Here is a 21,262-nt window from a genome sequence, read left to right as displayed (position 1 = left end):
GGCTAATAGGTAACTATCAATCTGGAATGGGGATCCTGCCCACCTCAAAATGCTCACGCACACAGTCCAGCAGGGCCTGGGTGAGAACTCCATTGTAGATGTGCAACCGAGTGTGAATTTCCATCAGAACAGAGACGTGTGTTTTTTAGGTTAAAGTGTCTTGCGTGTCTAGAGTGAAGTGTGATCAGCGTCTTGTCAATCAAAGGTCTTCAATGTTCCATTTAATGAAAATGAGGCTGTATACCATTGAAGGCAGGAAGGCTTCAGACACATGGTTCTGGTGTATAATTAGATGCTGATGTAACAGAACGCATTGTGCTGTTTGGTGTTTTGATTGTAGTTGCTGATAGTTGTTTAAACAGAAAAAAACCGAGCAAATGCTGGAATTAACAGCATTTGCCCAGTACCATTTGTTTACCGCTTTGTAGCAACATACCGGTTAGCTTCTTTTCCTTTTCACTCTCAGTTCATTTCCTGAAAATTTGACACAAAAAAATTAAAAGGCCCATTCATCCCATTGCTCACTAAAGCATGTGTATGTAAACTGATAATATGTAGCGCCAAAAAGAGTACTGTGTATTAATCCAAGCAACGTACAAATTATTTATAAACCATGGCTCGATCGTTTTTTTAAAAAGGTGAACTTTTACCTTATCTTAATAGATGTGACGGGAGATCTGTGATTAGGATCTACTCTGTTTTCTTTTTCTTTTTTACAAGTATAGTAGCTGCTTGGTCCCTGAATTGGATTGGCACTGGTGAAGGATGCCAATCTTCCTCCCCACCTGCCCTCCATGCCAGTTAATAGCTGGTAGAAGGAAGACCATGAAGTGAGGGAAGGTTTAATCTCTTCCTGCAGTCCCTACTGTGTTAAGGTCTTATTTGGTTCTTAATAAATTCCTTGGGTTGTGTTTTTTTAATGGAGACCCTAATAGATCACATGTATTTGCGTCGCATGTATTTGGGACCCAGGTGGCGCTGTGGGTTAAACCACTGAGCCTAGGGCTTGCTGATCAGAAGGTCGGCGGTTCGAATCCCTGTGACAGGGTGAGCTCCCGTTGCTTGGTCCCAGCTCCTGCCCACCTAGCAGTTCGAAAGCACATCAAAATGCAAGTAGATAAATAGGTACCGCTATAGCAGGAAGGTAAACGGCGTTTCCGTGTGCTGCTGCTCTGGTTTGCCAGAAGCGGCTTTGTCATGCTGGCCACATGACCTGGAAGCTATACGCCAGCTCCCTCGGCCAATAATGCGAGATGAGCGTGCAACCCCAGAGTCGGTCACAACTGGACCTAATGATCAGGGGTCCCTTTACCTTTACCTTTTTATTTGCGTCTTTAAGAAATGTGAAGAAGGGCAGCAAGACAGAAGGAATGATAAAAACGGCAAGGCTCGATCCATTGACCTGTGTTCCTGCCCACTTCACTGTCTCCATCTAGCTCAGCCACATTCAAGATAGGTTTAGCTTCTAGGGGAGCGAATTCTGTAATTGGTAGGTCAGCCATGGAAAGTTCCTCTTTATGTACACTTGCCATTTAGGTCTAAATGCTTTATAGGTCAAATCTAAGTTTCATGAATTGTGCCTGGAAGCCAGAGTTTCAGCGTGCCAATACTCTGTGCTCGCAATGACCTCTCTGGTTAGAAGGCCCACCACATTTATCACTAGCTTCAGCCTTGGGAGGAGAGGCCTGCTCAGAATATATTTATAGCCTTGAGTTCATGAGGGCATGAAAGACAATTGCTTGATATGAATTTTGAAAGCTAGATAGTCTTGGTGAAAATTGTTCCTGGCTTTCAGCTCTCTGAAATCTGGACCGTAGGTTTTGTCAGATATTGTGACAGTAAAACACAATGATTAACCGTACCTGAAACACTTTGGAAATACATATTTTTTTTAAAAAAAATTGTCCAGAATTTGTTTCTAATAATTGTTGCTGTGGAGTCTTTTGTTGATGATAGGACGTCCCTGCCTTTTAACAGCACTTAAATGCTCCGATACACTGAGTATGGTGATAATTTCAGCAATATTTGGATTTGGTTAGCACAGATATTCACAGTTCTTGTCTTTACAGTTTTATGATTGTTTGAAGCTAAATACGTCGTATGCCTGCCGCTTGGTTTTTTCTTTTTTTTCTTTTTTCACTTAGCTTCCTGTTTGTTTGAAAGTTTGCTGGAAACTGTCAGTTATTTCCTTTTTTGAAGCAACGTGCTTTTGTTAGCAGCCAGGATGCCTCAGGTGCCAGCCCTCCCCATTTCACCACCAAAGGAAATGTAGCATTTGTTTAGATATTGGCTTTGTTGTCTGAGGACTTTCACTAAGCTATACCCTTCCCAAAAGGGCTGTTTTTTTATCCTGTTATGTCCACTCACCCCTTTTTAAGTCTTGGTTTGCATGGCCATTCTGTCTGGAGTTAATAGGATTGTGACCAAATGTTTACAAATCTCACTCCAGAGAGAATTACTTTGCCGGAACAGAACTCTTGAGCCTACCTCTTGAGAGTCCTCCATTTTGTACACAGTTTATTAGCCCTTTCAGTTAAAAATCACCCATTTATTTTTATTGGTTTTTGTGGGCCTGTTTCCAAGGTGTCCAGAAGAAACGGTTCTGATATCTGGTTTCGGGTACAGAAATAAATCAGGATTCTTGTTTTCCAATTGATTTTGAGGGCTGCTTCACACTGGATGTCATCACTAGATACTGGCATTATTAAATTGCATGCATGCATGGATAGATACCAGTCAATAGGTGCAGCATGCAGTAATTCATTTGCTTATTTCTAACATTTGTTCCTATCCTTCAATAGTCAAGAAGCCTGAGATTGTACATCCCCTGATATTAACTCAACAACCCCACCATTCACTTTGCAGTCCAAAGATGGGTGTGTTACAGTTGTGTAAATTACAATATCATGTTGTTGTTGTTTAGTCGTTTAGTCGTGTCCGACTCTTCGTGACCCCATGGACCAGAGCACGCCAGGCACTCCTGTCTTGCACTGCCTCCCGCAGTTTGGTCAAACTCATGTTCGTAGCTTCGAGAACAATATCATAGAATTGTAGAATTGGAAGGGCCACATGGGTCATCTAGTCCAACCCGAAAAGATGTAGGAATCTTTTTGGCCAATGTGGGGCTCAAACCCACAACCCTGAGAGTAAGAGTCTCATGCTCCACCAACAGAGCTAACCCAGCTTTATGGAGCTGAAACAATTGGAAGTGAATTACTCTCAAGAGTAGGGTGGGTCCTATCTATTGATATGGTGTCAAAGCCCAGGTAAAGAACTTGTGGTGGAAACTGCATAATGTTGATGCCAAGCACACCTCTGTGAGGAGGAGGAAAGTGTACAGTTTAGGGCCTGCCGCAAAGAAGGCCCTCTCTCTCTTCAATAGTCTTTAATGGCACTACTGCATCGCAAGCTATCAGTTGCTGATTCACGCCCATGTATCTATCAAGTTCTATCTCGGGAAAGGATAAGCAAAGAGTACACAAATCTCTAGTAAGCGATTGTCAAATGGAGAGATATCAGAATGAAGATGTTGAGCTGGTTCACACAGCTGGCTTTTATCCAATTGTGGTTTGTCTCATCATGCAAACCATTGACTGTGGTTTGTTGTTGGTTTGTGAACTGTGGCATGTCCTATAGAGCCCGGCTGCAAGAGCAGCGTGGAAACAAAAATCACGCTCAAGTCTAAGTGACTTTCAACGGTGCTTTGCCTGAAGAACTTCCTCCTAACTCTGCTTGGAAACGAGCTCTTTCCCCACCCCACTCCTCTTCTACCTCCCCATCCTCACATGAAACAGCTTTGCATTGCAGGTGCCATGCTGCCAAGGAGCGGAAAACCTAAAGCAGGCAGAGCTCACTACTTCTTACTCACATCCATACAGGGATAAATAGCAAAGCAATGAAGTTTAATGAACAGGATATAATGATATTCCAACTTAACCTTATTAAATGGTAGCAACAGTTTACCCGTGCAATCATCTGGAAGAAATAACGTCAGGCATTCACATGGATAAAACTGAGAAAGTTTTAAAAATGCAGAACATGTGCAGTCCTGTATATACTTTTAGAGATGGGGTTGCCAGACCCGTAGTAGAAGTACAGTGGTACCTCTACTTACGAATTTAATGTGTTCCGAATGCACATTTGTAAGTCGAAAAATTTTGTAAGTCGAATCTCATAGGAATGCATTAGGAGAAAAAATTCGTAAGTAGAAGCAACCCTATCTAATAATTTGTAAGTAGAAAAAATCCTATCTAAACCACATCCAAGATGGCGGATGGAGCTCCATTCGTAAGTAGAAACATTCGTAAGTAGAGGTACCACTGTAGAGTGAAAACCTTTCAGCACAGCCCCTGCCTCTCAACCCTACCTCACAGGGTTGTTGTGGAGATTAAATGAGGAAGGGGAGAACCATGTACACCATGTTTTTGGCAAAAAAAAAAAGGTGGGATATAAATGATGGCGATGATAATAATGATATAATCCTTCTTGAGGGATCACTTGTAGCCGAGTAAGATTGTCTTCCATAAACACGGTTTTAACAGTGAGTCTGTAAGTAACTGTGGAGACCAATTCTGGATCCACATGCCCTTCCACAGTGGGGATGTAGATTTCCGGGTGGGAGTTGATTTGCCAGATGTGCCTTCCTCTTAGCACGTTTCTCCCTTTTGCCCTGAGTCCAAGCCTCTTCAAAACCGATGACACCTTGGTTAAAGGCTGTTCTCCAGTTGGAGTGCTCGCAGGCCTGTGTTTCCCAGGGAGATATAATATCATCTCCCTGGCCAAAAAGGAACCAGCAGATGTGCCATGGCTCTCAACAGATGGCATCCTAGAGAGTAAGAGCAGAATTCTGGTCATCTGAAGAGTACTCCGTGTTCATGGACCTCTCAGAGGGATTAGCCACATTGGTCTCTCCTAGATATATCCTTTCTGCCTGGCTCAACAAGGAGATGTGCCCGCGGAGTTGCCACTGCAGTGCCACCCACTGTGGGAAGAAAATGAATGTTTGGAAGAAGGTCGCCACTCACAAGCACTTGGGAGCAGGGGCGGCTCGCCCATTGGCCCTAGTGGCGCCGGGGCGCTGAGGGGCGCCCCAGCAAGTGGGGGAGCTGCGCGGCGGCCTCCCTTTCCCTCCTCCTGGACGCCCGCCAGCCGCGCCGCTCGGGGCAGAGAGGTAAACAAGCGGAGCAGGGGCACGAGGACCCTGTTCCGCTCTGCAGTGCTGGGGTCATCCCTCCCCCCGGCTCTGCGTTTCATTGGTAGAGGTGACGCCACATGGCAGCAGCTCTACCAATGAAACACAGCGTAGAGGCAATGGCGGGCCGGTCCCCGGTGGTGTTTTTTTTTTAAAAGAGTGGGGGGGCGCCCGAGGGATCCCTGCACCAGGGCGCGAGACAAGCTTAAGACGCTACTGCTTGGGAGTGGAACCTAGGGTGATCCTCTATATAATGTGGTTTTTGGTATCGGTGTCTCTGACCAGCATCGGTGGAATAGACCCAGATCAGTACCGTGACTACATCCAGACCAGGCTCCAGCTGCCCCAGGAACATGTGACTCACTAAGGCCTGCCCTACAAATTGGCTCTCGGGCCACGAGAAGAGGAAAGAAATGGTAGTTATAGCTGATGCCGCTGTTCAGGAAACGTCTGGTCCTGCCGGCTCCACTTCAAGCAAAGAGGCAACACACCCACTGCCAGTGTGCTCCTATCCCCCCCTAAGCCCAACTGAACATTGCGCTTTACTCTCCCAGCATAACTTCGCATCCAACTCATGAGAAAGAGTGTTCTAACAATTCCCTTCTCACCCTTCCCCCCCCCACACATATAAGGCAAGAATCACACACAGCAACATGAGCTAGTGCTAGAAGAGGTGCCATTAACCAATGCACAGAGGACAGCAAGGTTGAGAAACAGGAAGAAGACTGTGATTGTGTACAGATCACAAAGAAGTTAGCAAATGTTGCTGCAGACACAGGAAATAGGGTGGTCAGAGCTCTTTTTATGAGCTGGACAAATGTGAAGCTGAGCACAGATTTCAGGACGGACAAGTTTCAGCCTGGTGCATGAGACATGTCAATACAAGTGTTTGGCGAACAGATGGACATAGCTACGAGGCAGTCAGATGCTGCTTTGGGGTGATGCATCTCCAAGAGAGCTGCCTTGCTACAGAGGCAGAGTCACATTTTGGAGTGCCTTGCTGAAGCCATGATTGCTCTACTAGTAGTTGCACTCCATCACCATAACAGATCTATCAGCCAATGAGAATACATGACACTTGGCTATGCACAAGACTCATTTCAGCACCTACACAATCCCACTCCCTCAGACTCCCTCATTTCATAGTGATCTTTACATTGCCATATTTCTCCCTGGGAACCAAGAATAGAAGCAAATGGGGGAAAGGGGGAAATTCCCAACAAGGTTTGAAATGAGTAGTTTTTATTTGACAGTCAACTCGCCAAAAAAAGTTTTGTGTTAACGTACATCAAGCTGCTTCTAAGGTAGGAGCGAAGTGTGGCAGGTTGTCTTTCACTTTCTGCACCAAAAATGATTTAATTTTTTTTTAAAAAAATGTAAAACTGGATTTGCAATAACTTCAAATTTTAAATTATTGAAATATTAAGAAATTAGTTACGTACTTGGAAATAGCATGATTCTGTCACTCTAAAACTGGAAATATGTGTGGGGTTTTGTTGGATAGCCAACAATAAAAAATCAGTAAAGTCATAAGTAAAGGGAGGAAAAAGAATAATCTTGCTCTAAAAGCACACAAAAGTTATTCAGGCCTTTGTATCGACACTATCTTGACCCTGCTCCACTGAATTGAAATTTCAGCCTTCACGACATAGGAAAACAGCCATTTTTGTGGAGGAGGGTCAAGATATTAACTGATATGCATGAAATTTCAGATATACAGTAGCTATATAATCCCTAGTGTGGTAAGATAAGACCTTTGGTGCAGGCTTTTTTTTAAAAAAAAGGTTTTTTATGAACCGCCCTAATCCACATAGCTTTATACAAATTGTTTTCAGGTTTGTTAAATCAAAATGGCTAATGTAATATCTGTAAACCAGTGACAGCCATCATAGTCAATAATAGTCTTAAAGGTAAAGGGACCCCTGACCATTAGGTCCAGTCGTGTCCGACTGGGGTTGCGGTGCTCATCTCGCATTATTGACCGAGGAAGCCAGCGTACAGCTTCCAGGTCATGTGGCCAACATGACTAAGCTGCTTCTGGCGAACCAGAGCAGCACATGGAAATGCTGTTTACCTTCCCGCTGTAGTGGTACCTATTTATCTACTTGCACTGTGACGTGCTTTCGAACTGCTAGGTTGGCAGGAGCAGGGACCGAACAACGGGAGCTCACCCCGTTATGGGGATTCGAACCACCAACCTTCCGATCGGCAAGCCCTAGGCTCTGTGGTTTAACCCACAGCGCCACCTGCGTCCCAATAATAGCCTTAAGGATATTTAATTATAAAGTTTGTTACCTATCCATCCATCTGTCTATCATCCAACAGCAAACTTTATCCCCAAACACCATCTGCTCTAGACTTAGGGGGCCAACATTAAATTTTGTACCTGCTATGTGAACGATGGAAGATGAGGTGAGAATATGCTTTTAAATCAACGAAATTGTGATATGACATTAAATCAGCCTGGTTTACAGAAATAGCAACATGTTAAATCTGGGACTTCTCCTGCCTGTTCCAGCTTTTGCTTCTTTTGTGTGTGTCCCTCTGTCCCCTGCAACCAGATGCGGTAAAAACCCCTGCAGAAAATAATAAAGGAGGTGATGAAGCATGCCAGTCTCTCGACCTCTCTGTATGGTAGTTAATGATGACATTTTTGGAAGTTATGGTTGCCTGATATAAAACACACAATTCTATTTATGGAGTGTAGCATGATAAACGGTCAAATACTGAGTACCATATGCAAACAGCTTTTGAAGAATTTCTAAGCGACTTTATGACTTTTCCCTGACTGAGGTTACATAAGCTAATTCTCTCTTTCCGCATCTAAGCTCAGAATAGCGGTCTGGCTATTGCAACTGTTCTCCCTCACACACAAGAAGTTCTCTCTCCATTTTAATTTTTGTTTGTTTAAAATAGTATAATAAAGTAAGCCAAATAATTCAAGCAAGCCTAGGACAATTGTTCCCGATTATTATTATTTTAACAAAGCTAGCAAAATGCCTTCAGTCGTGGGGAGAGTATAGAATGAAGGAGTGGTTGCTGGAAGATAACGTCTATTTCAGGGGGAGAAGAGAGAGAAATTTTCTTCTGGAGCAGAGAAATATTGGGCCATCTGGCTTCTCTGTCTGTGGAGCCCAGACTTTATTTTGGGCATGATAAACACGATTTGCTACCACATGCGGAGTACCTCTTCTTGGTAATCCCAGTTCCTTAGTGGGAGCAATTTTGCTTCCTTTCCCCCTTCAAAAGAAGCGTCCTGTCAGTTGCAGCCTGTTTCAATTAGGTTCCATGGGACAAAACAAACTCTGGAGAATTTAGCCTGATCCTGTCTGTGTAGTATTTGCTCTTCGCTCCCTGCAGAGTTCAAGATGTCACTGAAGTTGTGTTTTTTTTTAAGGATAACAATTGTCCGTACTTACCTATTCCATTGGCATCTTGTGCCTTTAAAGGGATTAAATGCCCTTTGCGTCATTCCCTACTTCCCCCTGTAAAAGCATTAACCAGAGGCAAAAATACGACTCCTGATATCAACCTTTATAAATAGGACACAATAGGTGATGTGTTCTGCTTCCTATTGTTCAAATTATGACCATTTCTATTGTCATCCAAATAGCAGTAACATTTACTTTTCCAAGTGGCATAGAAAAGGTGTTCCGTCCAGTAACTTCTGTCCACATCTTCAGGAAACTTAGAGCATAATTGTGTCCATTGTTTACTCAGAAGTATACCTTGTGTTCAGTGGTAAGGGTGGATAGGACTGTAGACTTAGTGTTGCAAGTAAGTGACCTGCATAAGTGACTGGTTTATAATGTGTGTCTAACAAGGGAGCAAAACAGAAACTGCCAATTTCACAACTGTTCCATTAAGTACTTGATGTTTTGCCGCAAACGCTGTGTGAGCCAACTGGCCCATATATTTTTTCCTGAGGGGAGGGAGGAATTATGCTCCTGAGTAGTAGAATCACTATTTGCTACCCCAAAGATGGGAAATACCTCAGCAAGAGATATGCAAAATATGCAAAAACCATTCATGCACTTTTCAGCTGCAAGCATTCACTTTTTTCTGGATACAATTGCATTTGCAGAGTTGGAGGCTTTGAGCATTTGTAAAGCAGGGCTTGCAGTTCAACTGCATGTTACACACTTCTTCGTGGAATATGGAGTTTATATTTGTCTTTAGTCTAGTTGGGATTGAGAGAGGGTCTCCATCTGGGGGGGGGACCCCATCACCCAAACTTAGTTTTAAAAGAAATCTGTGGAGAAAAGGGAAGGGGAAACTTGAGTGGCGTTACTAGGAATTAAATATAGGGCTTTGTTTCTGTGGAAAATAGCATTTCGTGTTTGGAGCCAGCCTTGCCAATTACAGTCATACCTCGGGTTGCGGACATGATCCGTGCGCGAGACGCGTTCGCGACCTGCAGCGCCACGTCTGCGAACGCACGGGACATGATTCGGCGCTTCTGCGCATGATGTCATTTTGCGTTTTTGCACATGTGCGAGCAACAAAACCCGGAAGTAACCCGTTCTGGTACTTCCGGGTTTGGCGCAGAATGCAACCCGAAAAGGCGTAACCCTCAGCGTTCACACTGTATCGAAATGTGTGCCCCCCCCAACAGCTTTCTGCCTTAAAACAGTTCCCCACCCCTTCCCCTAATGGCTGGACAATGCTGGGAAAAGGGATGGGGGAGTGTGGTCCAGCTGTGGCTTTTGATACCTTACCATCTAGTGATTATAAGTTTCTGAATTGGCTCTGTGATTTGCACGTTTGGGGCATGGTGATATAGTTGTTCCATTCTTACTTGCAGGGCTGTTTCCAGAAGTGATTTTTTTTTTTGCTTCACTCCCTGTTTGTACCCTCAGCTTGTCATTTGTACTTTCAGATATGTGGGGATTTGGCTGACATCTGAATTAGGTGAAGTGCTGGAAGACTTTGTAAAAAAAAAAAAAAGCCGGATGATGGTCAGTAATGGGAAACGCAGGTCTAACAACGTGGAGTTTCTGTGGGTAAACAGTTCACAGATTCAGAGAGATGGTATTCCATCTGTTTCTGATGACTGTGCACTTCTTCTCATGAACCAGGTTTGCAAATTGGGGTGTTCCTTGATCCAGTTTTGTTGCTGGATGCCCAAGTATAAAGTACCTTTTACTGATTTCCTTTCAACCGTTTCTTGTTGGAATTTTACGTATTGAATTGCATTTGGGGAAAGTCTATTCCTAATCATCATATTTGGCAAACAACTTTTGCAATTAACTGACAGTAGCGACTTGAATGACCCAAAACTATAGCTGCATAATAAAACAGCTGGCCAGCCTCTCTCCTATACATAACAGATAAAATAGCGGGGAGCGTAGGCTAACAGAAGAGCCACTGCTTTCAGCATTTCTGTTCTTTCATCCAGAGAATACTAAGAGTTTAAAATGCTGAAATGAAGTAACTAATCAGCAGAGCCTGTGAATGTGCAAAAACATGTGAAGGCTTGGTATGAACCTGCTTTCGTTGCAAATCGAGTGTTGCAAACTATAATTAGAAAATGGCACAAGTCTGCAGAAACAGGTATCTTTATCTGCTGCCAAAATATATCGAATGAAAAGTACAGATTTCTTCATAGCGCTGAATGTTGCCAGCTAAGTCAGTGCTGCTGAGATGGGTTTGCTTGTTTGTTTGTTTTGGAGGGGGGACTTGAGCAGGAGACACTGACTCAACCAGTGTTAAAACTCTGATATATAAGCCAGGTGCCAAATGGCTCTTTAAACCAGGATTACGGTCACCAAAACGGAATGTCTAGCTGCCATTTGGGGACCAGACGGCTCAGAAGTTGTATTTTTCAGTACAACCTTTTGGTTCCTGAAATCCGTTCTGATTGGGCAGATAAAATACCATGGACAGAATTCTAAAGGCTGTCTTGCTAGTGTGTAAAAACAGTCAAGATCCAAGGATCCCCAGGCACGCACCTCCAGATGGTGGATATGTCAGGCACATCATGGCACCTGGGCATCTTCACCTGGTTACAAGTGGCTGATAGCCAGATACTATGACTCCTGAATGCCAGATTCTGAACCAATATTGGAATGTATTTGAAACTCAATTTGTAAGAAGATTCAGTACTAAGAAACGTAATTTGTTATAAGCCTTCATGAATTCTTATTGAATGCATCTGCTCCCACTCCTGTTAAACGTTGACCACCTTTTATTTGTAATACAGAAACAGACATGGTCATGGGCTGCATTCCCTTCCATGACAGTATTTGGTCCCATCAGTGCTGACCAGAATCCCACCATGGTCCTTGCAGTATGCTAAGCCTCTGGTTCTTAACTCTTGCTCTGCTAGTATTGCATAAATCTTTACAAGCAGCGAGTTTCCTTCCTTCTCTTCCATATCGAAAAGTTTAAAAAGTAGTCCTCACAGTGGTCAAATGTTTGCAGGTATCGAGGCATTTAATAGAAGGTAGGTTGCAATCTTCAATTCAAGCATGATTTCACTGTTGAATTGTTAGTTACTGGAACGTATCAAGTGCCTTGTTTTGTGGGAAATTGTTCATGGGTTTTTGTTGTTGGTTTAGGGCTGGTGCCTGGTGTTAATTGCACTCTCACTGTTGTTAGAAGGGACTTGTTATAAATATTTGGAAATCTTAATTGCTAGAAGTGTACATTCAAGTGGAAAATGGCTTAGTCACTGCCATTGAATGCGGAGATAATGAGGTCATTAACCTGAGATATGTACTTTGTCCAATTACTACCCATTCTCTTGATAGCAATATCTTTCCAGTTACCATCTCTGGTTCCTTTTAATAGTGCTCTGTATGTTGATACACAAGACATTGATCAGTGGCAGGCGAGAAGTTTTCATCATAGATCAGACCGTGGCCAACTTCTACTGCAGACTGAAGTACTGTACTGTTTTCCTGCAATTGTATCACACGCCACAATAGCTTGGGTTTCTTTGCTGTCACTTTGCCAACTTGCATGGCCACTGACTTTTAGGCTAGAGGGAAGTCTTTAGTTACAGTTCTTTAGATAAGCACGCAGAAAGATGGGAAAGGGAGTTAGCTGTGGAACGTATCGGGAGGAATCACTGACATTTTCCTCATTTAGTTAATGTGACACTTGACGTTCCGTAGATTAATTTGACAAGCATACTTGTGTGTCATTCCCACCCACCCACCCCTTTCCTCCTGCTGCAATTTCAACTTAGGTTTTTGTACAGCAGATTTTTTGTTTATGCCTTTTAGGTGAATAATCTGCCAGAATGCATCAGGTGTTCAGCTACCCCTAGACAGGCATTTAACTTGAACTATTCGGTGTGTAATTAAGCGGTGATGTAGTCAGCCCAAAATGGCATGTGCGAGAGACAACTGTTTAGAATAGGATTTATTTTTAAAATACTGCAGGTTGGGTTTTTTTTACCTTATTTTTGTTCTGTATTTTCCACCTTGTGTTTTTGGCTGCTCATATCAGAATTATTTCCTTTATGTTAACCAAAGCACTTTAATTAGATCCTGTATCACACTGAAAGCTGGGGGGGGGGGAGTCGGATTCTTTCTCACTCTAGTTTTAGTCCAAATATATGTGTAAGATTATGGCTGGGTGGTTTTTTTCTATGTGTTGTCCTTGTTTTTCCACAGTTGAAATCCCAAACAGCGCTTGGATTCTACTTGTCCCAGATAAACTGAGCCTGCAACCTAATTGAAATTCCATAATGAAATTCACTACCTTCAGAGGTTTACAAGCAAAATTGTGTGTGTGTGTGTGTGTGTGTGTGTGTGTGTGTGTGTGTGTGCACGGAGCATTAAAGAATAGTTCCTGTGTTAACTCTTTATCACAGTAACATTTGAATTTAATATTATTGTTTTAGCTGGTGAAGGTTGTATTATTCCTTATACTGCTGCTAGCTGTTTAATAAATACCTTTATATTCTGTTGCAGGTTTTGAAAGTGTTGTGCTTCAAAATATTGCACTCCTCTGGGATTTATTTTAAGTAATTGTGAGCTCCTTTGGCTACTGCAGATCAGACACAACTAAAAGCAAAATAGGAGATTATTAGGTGCACAGTACCTCTAAAATCTGAAATGCTGTGACATTGAATATCCTGTGTTGACTCTTACCCAGAACCATACCTAGTGATTGCTATTCTGCTGTACTCTGCAATTGAGATCTCAGTTTTGTTGCACATTAGCAAGTTGCACGAATTCACTGCATGTCACAATGTAGGTCATGTACATATCTTAGTGTCAAAATTTACCAATAAAATGTGCACAAATAGTTTTGTATATGCATTGTGCATGATTACACCATTTCTTGGTTTAAATGGTTTTAATTCTATGAAATTGCAGTAGAATCGATTTGAATGTTAATGGGAGCCATGTAGAACCTTTAGACAACCAACTTTACATTTTGGTACCTTGTTTCAACTTCTTTCTCTGCAACTAAAATGGATTGAAAATCGGTTGGTTGCATTTTTAAAGAGTTGTTATTCCCACAATGCAATACTAGCTGGTTATAAAAATAGTAATTTCCTTTTCTATGCTGCCAACAGTTCTGTGTGTATTAATTCTCTAGTGACTTTGGAAAGAAATGCACTGAAAGGGCACATCAAAGCTTCATTTAGTAGCTACCCTTCTGAGATGAAAAGAAGCTTCTTAAAAAGTTACAGGGTTCTTTCCCCCCTCTGGCAGTTTTCTGGCATCATAGAACAATTCTTCTATGTCTTCATTATTTTGTTGACACATCTAGGACTCGACTACATTGGCAAAGAAAAAAAAGCTTTATGTGCCTTATTTATGCATTCTAACACGGTGACACCAGAGGGCGCTGTGGAGTTCTGTTTTTGCCAACCCAATTTCTCATGCAAAGTTTGCAACATGTTTAAATAAAGCACTTCTTTGATGTGCCTAGATCAGGGGTCAGCAATGTTTATCTTGCCTGGGCCGGATCAGTCCCACGGAGATCCCTCTGTGGGCTGGATCGCGCGCACGCATGAGCGTGCACTCCTGCGATTTTCAGTGTCTGTGCAGATGGTTTAGCGCAGCATGCCAGTGGGCAACTCAGTGGCGGCTCATGGGCCAGTCAGATGACCTCCACGGGCCGCTTCCAGCCTATGGGCCTTAGGTTGCTGGCCCCTGGCCTAGATCCAGCCCTAGCGTTTTCAAGTTCTGTATTAGATCTACAAACCATGTTTTGTTTAATGCTTTTTAGAAATTTCTTAACTTTTTTTTTAACAGGTTTGGGGAAAACAAAGCGGAAGACAAGTGCCAGAGACGCCTCACCGACCCCTAGTACCGATGCAGAATACCCATCTAACGGTAGCAACACCGATCGGATTTATGATCTGAACATCCCTGCATATGTTAAGTTTGCCTATGTAGCAGAAAGGGAAGATGAACTATCTCTCGTGAAAGGATCCCGAGTCATTGTTATGGAAAAGTGCAGCGATGGCTGGTGGAGAGGGAGTTACAACGGACAAATTGGATGGTTTCCTTCAAACTACGTGGTAGAAGAAGTCGAGGAAGCGACTGCCGATTCGCCGAGTTTTCTCAGCTTGAGGAAGGGAGCCTCCATGAGCAATGGCCAGGCCATGAAAGTACTTCACGTTGTTCAGACATTGTACCCGTTCAGTTCTGTCACGGAAGAAGAGCTCAACTTCGAGAAAGGCGAAACCATGGAAGTCATAGAGAAACCTGAGAATGATCCGGAATGGTGGAAATGTAAAAATTCCCGAGGGCAAATTGGCCTCGTTCCGAAAAACTATGTAGTAATCTTAAGCGATGGCCCTACAAGTAACAGTTCCCACCCACCTCCGATAAGCTACACGGGGCCCGCTACTACGGGACGGTTTGCAGGAAGAGAATGGTATTATGGGAATGTTACTCGACATCAGGCAGAATGTGCTCTAAATGAACGGGGAGCGGAAGGGGACTTCCTTGTCAGAGACAGCGAATCTTCGGTAAGTGGCACCCATTTCAGAATCTGAAATTTTGCGAAGCGTTGTATTTTGATTTTGCAATGTATTGTGCGGGTCTTATGAAATAGTACAGAAAGTGAGTGTTTCTCTTACGCTAAAGAAAGTGGCCTGCATCTCAAAATACCTTATATTGGTTAAAACTAATGTATAAATATATTTGTTATATGCGCAGGCAGAGAAAAACAGAGCAAGCAAATCTAGTATATGATGTGCAGTACATCTTAAAGGGGAAATGCAAATGGAAATTTCAGTGTCATTTTATACTTTTAAAAAATTTGAATGCAGGTAGAGGTTCTGTTAAATAGCTTTTACAGCGACTTTTCGGAGTCTATAAATTATTTTGCAAAACAAGTGTTTAACGATGCCGATGCACCTGAGGTCATGACAAAATATCCGTGTGAAAGTTTTAATTGAGTTGGATTGTTAATATAATTTTCTTGGCTTTGTTTTGTTTCTACTAGAATTATTTCCTTAATACAATTGAAATTCCAATATTGCAGTGTGTATTCTACATGTGAGCAGACTGTGTAAAAGTTCTCTCAGTTAAGTTCTCCTTTCTTCTGGCTTCTTCATCGAAAGAACTTTGAAAAGCTTCTAACTTTGAAAGCTTCTAAGACAGAGGTGGTCGGCAACCTTATCCGAGGATGGGCCAGTCGACGCTCCGTCCGTGGATGGGCTGGAGTGTGTGCGCACGAGCGCTTCTCCGTCCCACACGCGTGCGCACATGCTATTTCTGATGCACATCTGGGTCGGAGGAGTGACCGTGCACATGCGCACAGGCGCCATCAACCGGGGGGGGGGCGACAGGGGTCACCATGGCCGGTTAGACAAACCTCGTGGGCCGCTACCGGCCCGTGGGCCTTAGGTTGCCGACCCCTGATCTAAGAGAACAGCCATGTTTGGTCTCTTGCAGCAGAGAGTAGAATTATGATCTTATGCATACTTGGGAGTAATCTTCCTGAAATCTACACATAGCTAAGGAGTCCCTGTGGCACCTTTCAAAACAGACTAATTTATTGCAGCAACAGCTGTCATTGGATGCAGCTGAATAACCCTTCAGCTCTTTTTCAGATGGGCTTTTTCTTCTCGCCACTTCCTGTGGGTTTCACACGCAGGCTTTCCACAGCTACCACTTCAAGATGGACTCGATCTCAAATAACAATGAATGGAAAAGCCCATGCGTTTGGGTGGATTTCAAATCTGTACACGTCCCCGGCAATTTCAGAAGTTATTTTAATACAGTTTCTGATTTGTTCTAGCTACCTTATATCACACTACCTTATATCACACTCGAGAGTTTTGTTTGTATATTATAAACAGAAGATATTCTCTCATGTGTCAAGCAGGATTACTGAATTTCCTGTATCATTTATCATGTGTGTCTCCTCGGCTGCTGGCTTTGGCAGCAGTTGGTGGTTTTAATAACCCTTCTCTAGCAACCTTGCAATTCGCTCTTTGCCCAGGGCAGCTAGCTGTTTCTGCAGGCAACTAGTTTGCCAGACCCCCTGCCCTATTGCACATATGTATGAGCTAGCTGGTAATACATTTTCAGTAGTTGTGTACTGTACAAGACAGCGCAATCTGATTGTTCTTCTCTGCATATTTTTTGCTTTTGCTTTTTAGCAGTAGCAGAGTTACTAAAATAGTCAACGGCCTAGTTTTAACTGCTTTTCCCTTCATGAGACTTTGTGTGTTCTTTTTTTTTTTAAAAGAGTCATCTTAAGGGAATAGCTGTGCTTGAGTGGTCAGGGCATGAAACTGAGTCCAGCTGCAGTAGAAGCAAGTAAGGGAAAAAAATTGTCAGGCTTCTATTGCACAGCAAGAGAATAGGGCAGATAAACAAGAGATCTTATTTTGACCCTTTCAGCCTCCCAGGGGCAACGGATGTGCTTTGTACCAGCCTATGATTGCTTCCTGGGAAGAAGGTTAGGACACCCGAATTCTCTTCACTTTGCATTCCCCTATCCAGGATGAATAAATTATACTTAGCTTTTTAACTGCTTGTTTTAAAACAAGTAAGGTGAAATAACATAGTATACAATGCCAATAAAAAGGCTACAATATAAAGGAGTAAGAATAAAAGTGTGAGGATGTACGTTGTCCTGAAATTTACAAATTCCAAGGCAAAAATAAAATTTTATTTTCTACATAGGTATCTAAAGTTATACTTTCAGCTTCCTATGAAAGGGATGGCAGAAGGTAGGTTAGGAAGGATCTAGATCTTATGCTTGACATGAAGTAGGACTGCAAGATACTGAGGTTCTCCAGAACCTTCTAGTGCAGCTAGAAAAGCAAGGAAAAATGAAAATGAAAATTAAAATATAGCCTTGTGCTAATTTCTTCTCACTTATACTCTGTGTTCCTCACCTATAAAATATGAGATTAATTGATTTAACCGGCTGTTTGTGCAGCACTGCTGCAAACCTTTTAGAATTTTGTTCTAGCATCTCTAGTCGGATGTAAATTTAAATTTGTAGTTGACAATGCAGGTTATCAGGGACGTGGGTGGCGCTGTGGGTTAAACCACTGAGCCTAGGGCTTGCCGATCATAAGGTCAGCGGTTCAAATCCACGCGACGGGGTGAGCTCCCGTTGTTCGGTCCCAGCTCCTGTCCGCCTAGCGGTTCAAAAGCACGTCAAAGTACAAGTAGATAAATAGGTACCACTCCAGCGGGAAGGTAAACGGCATTTCTGTGCGCTGCTATGGTTCGCCAGAAGCGGCTTAGTCATGCTGGCCACATGACCCGAAAGCTGTACGCTGGCTCCCTCGGCCAGTAAAGCGAGATGAGCTCCGCAACCCCAGAGTCGTCTGCAACTGGACCTAATGGTCAGGGGTCCTTTTACCTTTTTATGCAGGTTATTCCATTTTGTGATTCAGGGAGCAGTTCATTTTGTCCCTGAGCCAGTATTTTTCTTATGGTCAAGCTAGTGTTCCTCTAGCTACTGGGCTACTACTAAAATGAGGCTGCATTTTAAGCTGTATTCTAAGCCGTATTTTAATTAACTGTTCCTCCCCCCCATTACATTTTATTGTAATTTATATTTGGTGTTAGCTGCCCTGAGCCTGGCCCTGGCCAGGGAGGACAGGGTATAAATATTATTATTATTATAGTGGACTTTGCGGGCTGGTAAACTCCATATATTAACTTAAAGCAAATATTTTAAAACAATATAATAAATGTTTGAATAAAATAAATATTATAAATAATTTTTAAACCTGGTTAATAAAGCCACACCCATTAACCAGAGACTTCCAAAGGGATGCAATGCAGATTTTACTGCATGGAACAACACAAGCACAGCATTTGCCATTTTGTTATTAAACCCCTTCAAAAGTATTATGCAACGTATAATATTTGCAACTTTTTATGTTCACCACACTTTAATGTACATCCTCTTATTGAAGAAGAAGAAGAAGAAGAAGAAGAAGAAGAAGAAGAAGAAGAAGAAGAAGAAGAAGAGTTTGGATTTGATATCCCGCTTTATCACTACCCGAAGGAGTCTCAAAGCATCTAACATTCTCCTTTCCCTTCCTCCCCCACAACAAACACTCTGTGAGGTGAGTGGGGCTGAGAGACTTCAGAGAAGTGTGACTAGCCCAAGGTCACCCAGCAGCTGCATGTGGAGGAGCGGAGACGGGAACCCGGTTCACCAGATTATGGGTCTACCGCTCTTAACCACTACACCACACTGGCTCTCAATAAGAGCCACTGGCTCTTATTGGTCCTTACAACCCTGTTAGGCTCATTTTTATTGCCACCCCTTCTTTCAGATGAGGAGAGGGGGAACAAGAGAGCAGTAGCTGGCGAGTTCATGGCTAAGATGACATTTAAGTTGCCATTCGCTGTTCATATGCTCCATGCCATTCTTGATAAACTATTAATTAATGGAATTAAATAAATAATATAATTAAAATGCTGCCTTTTGTGAGCTTCGGTTTAGAATGTGAGATGAGGGAGTTGAACCCTGGAATATGGAGGCATCTACAGACCTTCACTTCTTCCTGGAGTCCCTGCCAGCATCTCAAGATCTGTGGAGGTGTTAAGAGACCTTAAAGTTCGTTTGTGTGTATGCTCTAACTCTGCCTCCTCTCCCCCTCCCCTCGCCATGGCCTTTCAAAAGATACTTGTATGAAGTGGTGAGCATTCTCTATCCATTGATGCTCCCCCATGTCTTTTGCCCCCATCCATCTGTTTGCAATCCCCCAAGAATAATCCTTCCATAGGCCTTTAGTTACGAGGCAAATTAACCTTCCCACTGAATTTCAGACAGGGCAGGAAACCAGCTGTGGCTCCCAAGTTCCCAGATTTGTTTTTCAGGCAACTTGCTACCTATGAATTCTCAGTTCTCTCTGCTGACTAAGAATGTCACCAGCAGGTTCCAAATGCGGAACGACCAAGTTCAGAACCCGCTCTTACAAATTAGATGCACATTGCACAATCATCGTGATGGACAGCTATCAAGAGGAACTTCCTTGAAAGTGGCTTGTTGCGTGGGGAATTAGTCTTAAGAATTAGACAAGTACAAAGGCAAAGGCAATGTTTTTTTTTCCTGTAGGAAGTCGGGCCATGGTATACTTTGGTAACTCAACAATTGTCCACTGCTCAAAAACAGAACAGAGCTGTAGCTGCTCCCTTCGTTAAAATAATATGGGGGCAGGGAGTTTTATCCTACATCTTAGAACCACATACACTGGAAGGATCTACAGTAAAGCCTCATACCACAGATGAGGGGAATTAAATGCCCATAGATATAGGTTAAATACATTTTGACTGAGTGGATTGTATGCGATTTTCAGTGTTTTGATTCTTCCCAAAGTGACTTAGTGCATTACTTTGTCTACAAAATGAGGAAATGATTGAGGCTTTTGCCGAGAAGAGCTGTAAAGATCATGGTTATGTGAGAAAGCAGACAGCAGAATCGTGGGCTGGAATGAAATTTTCTGTTTTACCTTCGTCTACAAGAAATAGCGGGAAGGGGTGCAAAACAGGGCACACATTCTGCAAAACCATACTGTGACTGGCATTACCTTTTGTCTATGAAAAAGTGAGTGTAAAAAAGTGAATGTAGAAAAGGTAGGTGCGTCAGTAACCTTTCACGCCATACAATTTATAACATTATTCAAGCGCTTTCCAACAATTTTATTATCAAGCAACTTCCTTTTACAATAGCAGGTGGTGGGTTTTCGTTGCGTTTTGGTTAATCCTTGCACAATATCATCACACATATTTGTTTAGGTTATTATGCCAGTGTGGATAGTGCAGGTCGGCTCTTCATTATAGTGCGGGCAATGTCTTCTAGATGCCGCTTAGAAGCATTGACCCCTAGCAAATAACCAGTTCAGATGTGCCCTTAACAGTGCCTGTGACCTACTACTATACAACTCCAGAAGCCCAAGCATGGGAAAGATTGCGTGCGAGCCATCCGACTGTAGCAGCTATGTCCAGTGGGAAAAGGAGCAGAAATATCTGCCAAGAGCTGAAACGAAAAAGGCAAAAACAGACACAAAATATAAAAATAAACACTCTTGGAACAAGTTCAAGGCAGACAGCAGGGAATAGTTTGAGGCTGCATTTTAGCTTCAGTGCAGTATATAGGATGACAGTGCTAAGATGCAAAAAGAGAGAGGTTTTAGACTTTAATGGAACTATTTGCATTGTAGGGGGAAACAGTAATAAACAGGCTGAATTACTTTTACATTTTCTTCGAGTTTCCTGCGTTACCTAAAATATGAGCCCGTGGTGGGGAGGAGGAGAACAGGAGCCTGGCATTTTTGCAGCAGCTGTTCAAGTTCTTCAGATTCTCCTCTTTGACTGTGCTTCTCTCGAAAGAACTGAAGTGCCTTTTCGCTGCTTTTTTTTAAAAAAAAATGCGTAAGGACCCCCGAAAGGATCTCATTTTTGTAGCCTGATGGAAGAAAAGTGACACGTACTTGTATTTTATATGTAAATTTAGGTAGTAAATCTTGGATCTTGGAAGGCGATCATTGCTTTAATGTCAGTCCTTCAGTAGGAACTCATTTCGAGTGACGGAAAAGCCCTATTAAGTTTTCCCTGTCTGCCTTGTTAATAATTAGGCTGGGGCAGTTGCACATCTCCTGTTCAAGGTATTCTC

At 42.7% G+C, this 21,262-nt stretch overlaps 1 protein-coding gene across 2 annotated transcripts in view; it reads left to right on the top strand.

Moving 5' to 3' along the window:
* NCK2 (NCK adaptor protein 2) overlaps nucleotides 1-21,262 on the top strand; it is a 72,961-nt gene that overhangs the window by 47,134 nt on the left and 4,565 nt on the right. For both annotated transcript variants that reach the window (XM_035114805.3, XM_088667584.1), the window contains exon 4: nucleotides 14,410-15,131. In XM_035114805.3, the coding sequence (XP_034970696.1) occupies nucleotides 14,410-15,131 (722 nt within the window). The remainder of the gene's footprint in view (nucleotides 1-14,409; nucleotides 15,132-21,262) is intronic.

This window comes from Zootoca vivipara, chromosome 4 (genome assembly GCF_965207765.1).
Source record: "Zootoca vivipara chromosome 4, rZooViv2.hap1.1, whole genome shotgun sequence".
NCBI classification, from domain to species: domain Eukaryota; kingdom Metazoa; phylum Chordata; class Lepidosauria; order Squamata; family Lacertidae; genus Zootoca; species Zootoca vivipara.
The sequence above is the reverse complement of the archived record's forward strand: the minus strand, read 5'-3'. Positions and strand labels throughout refer to the sequence as shown.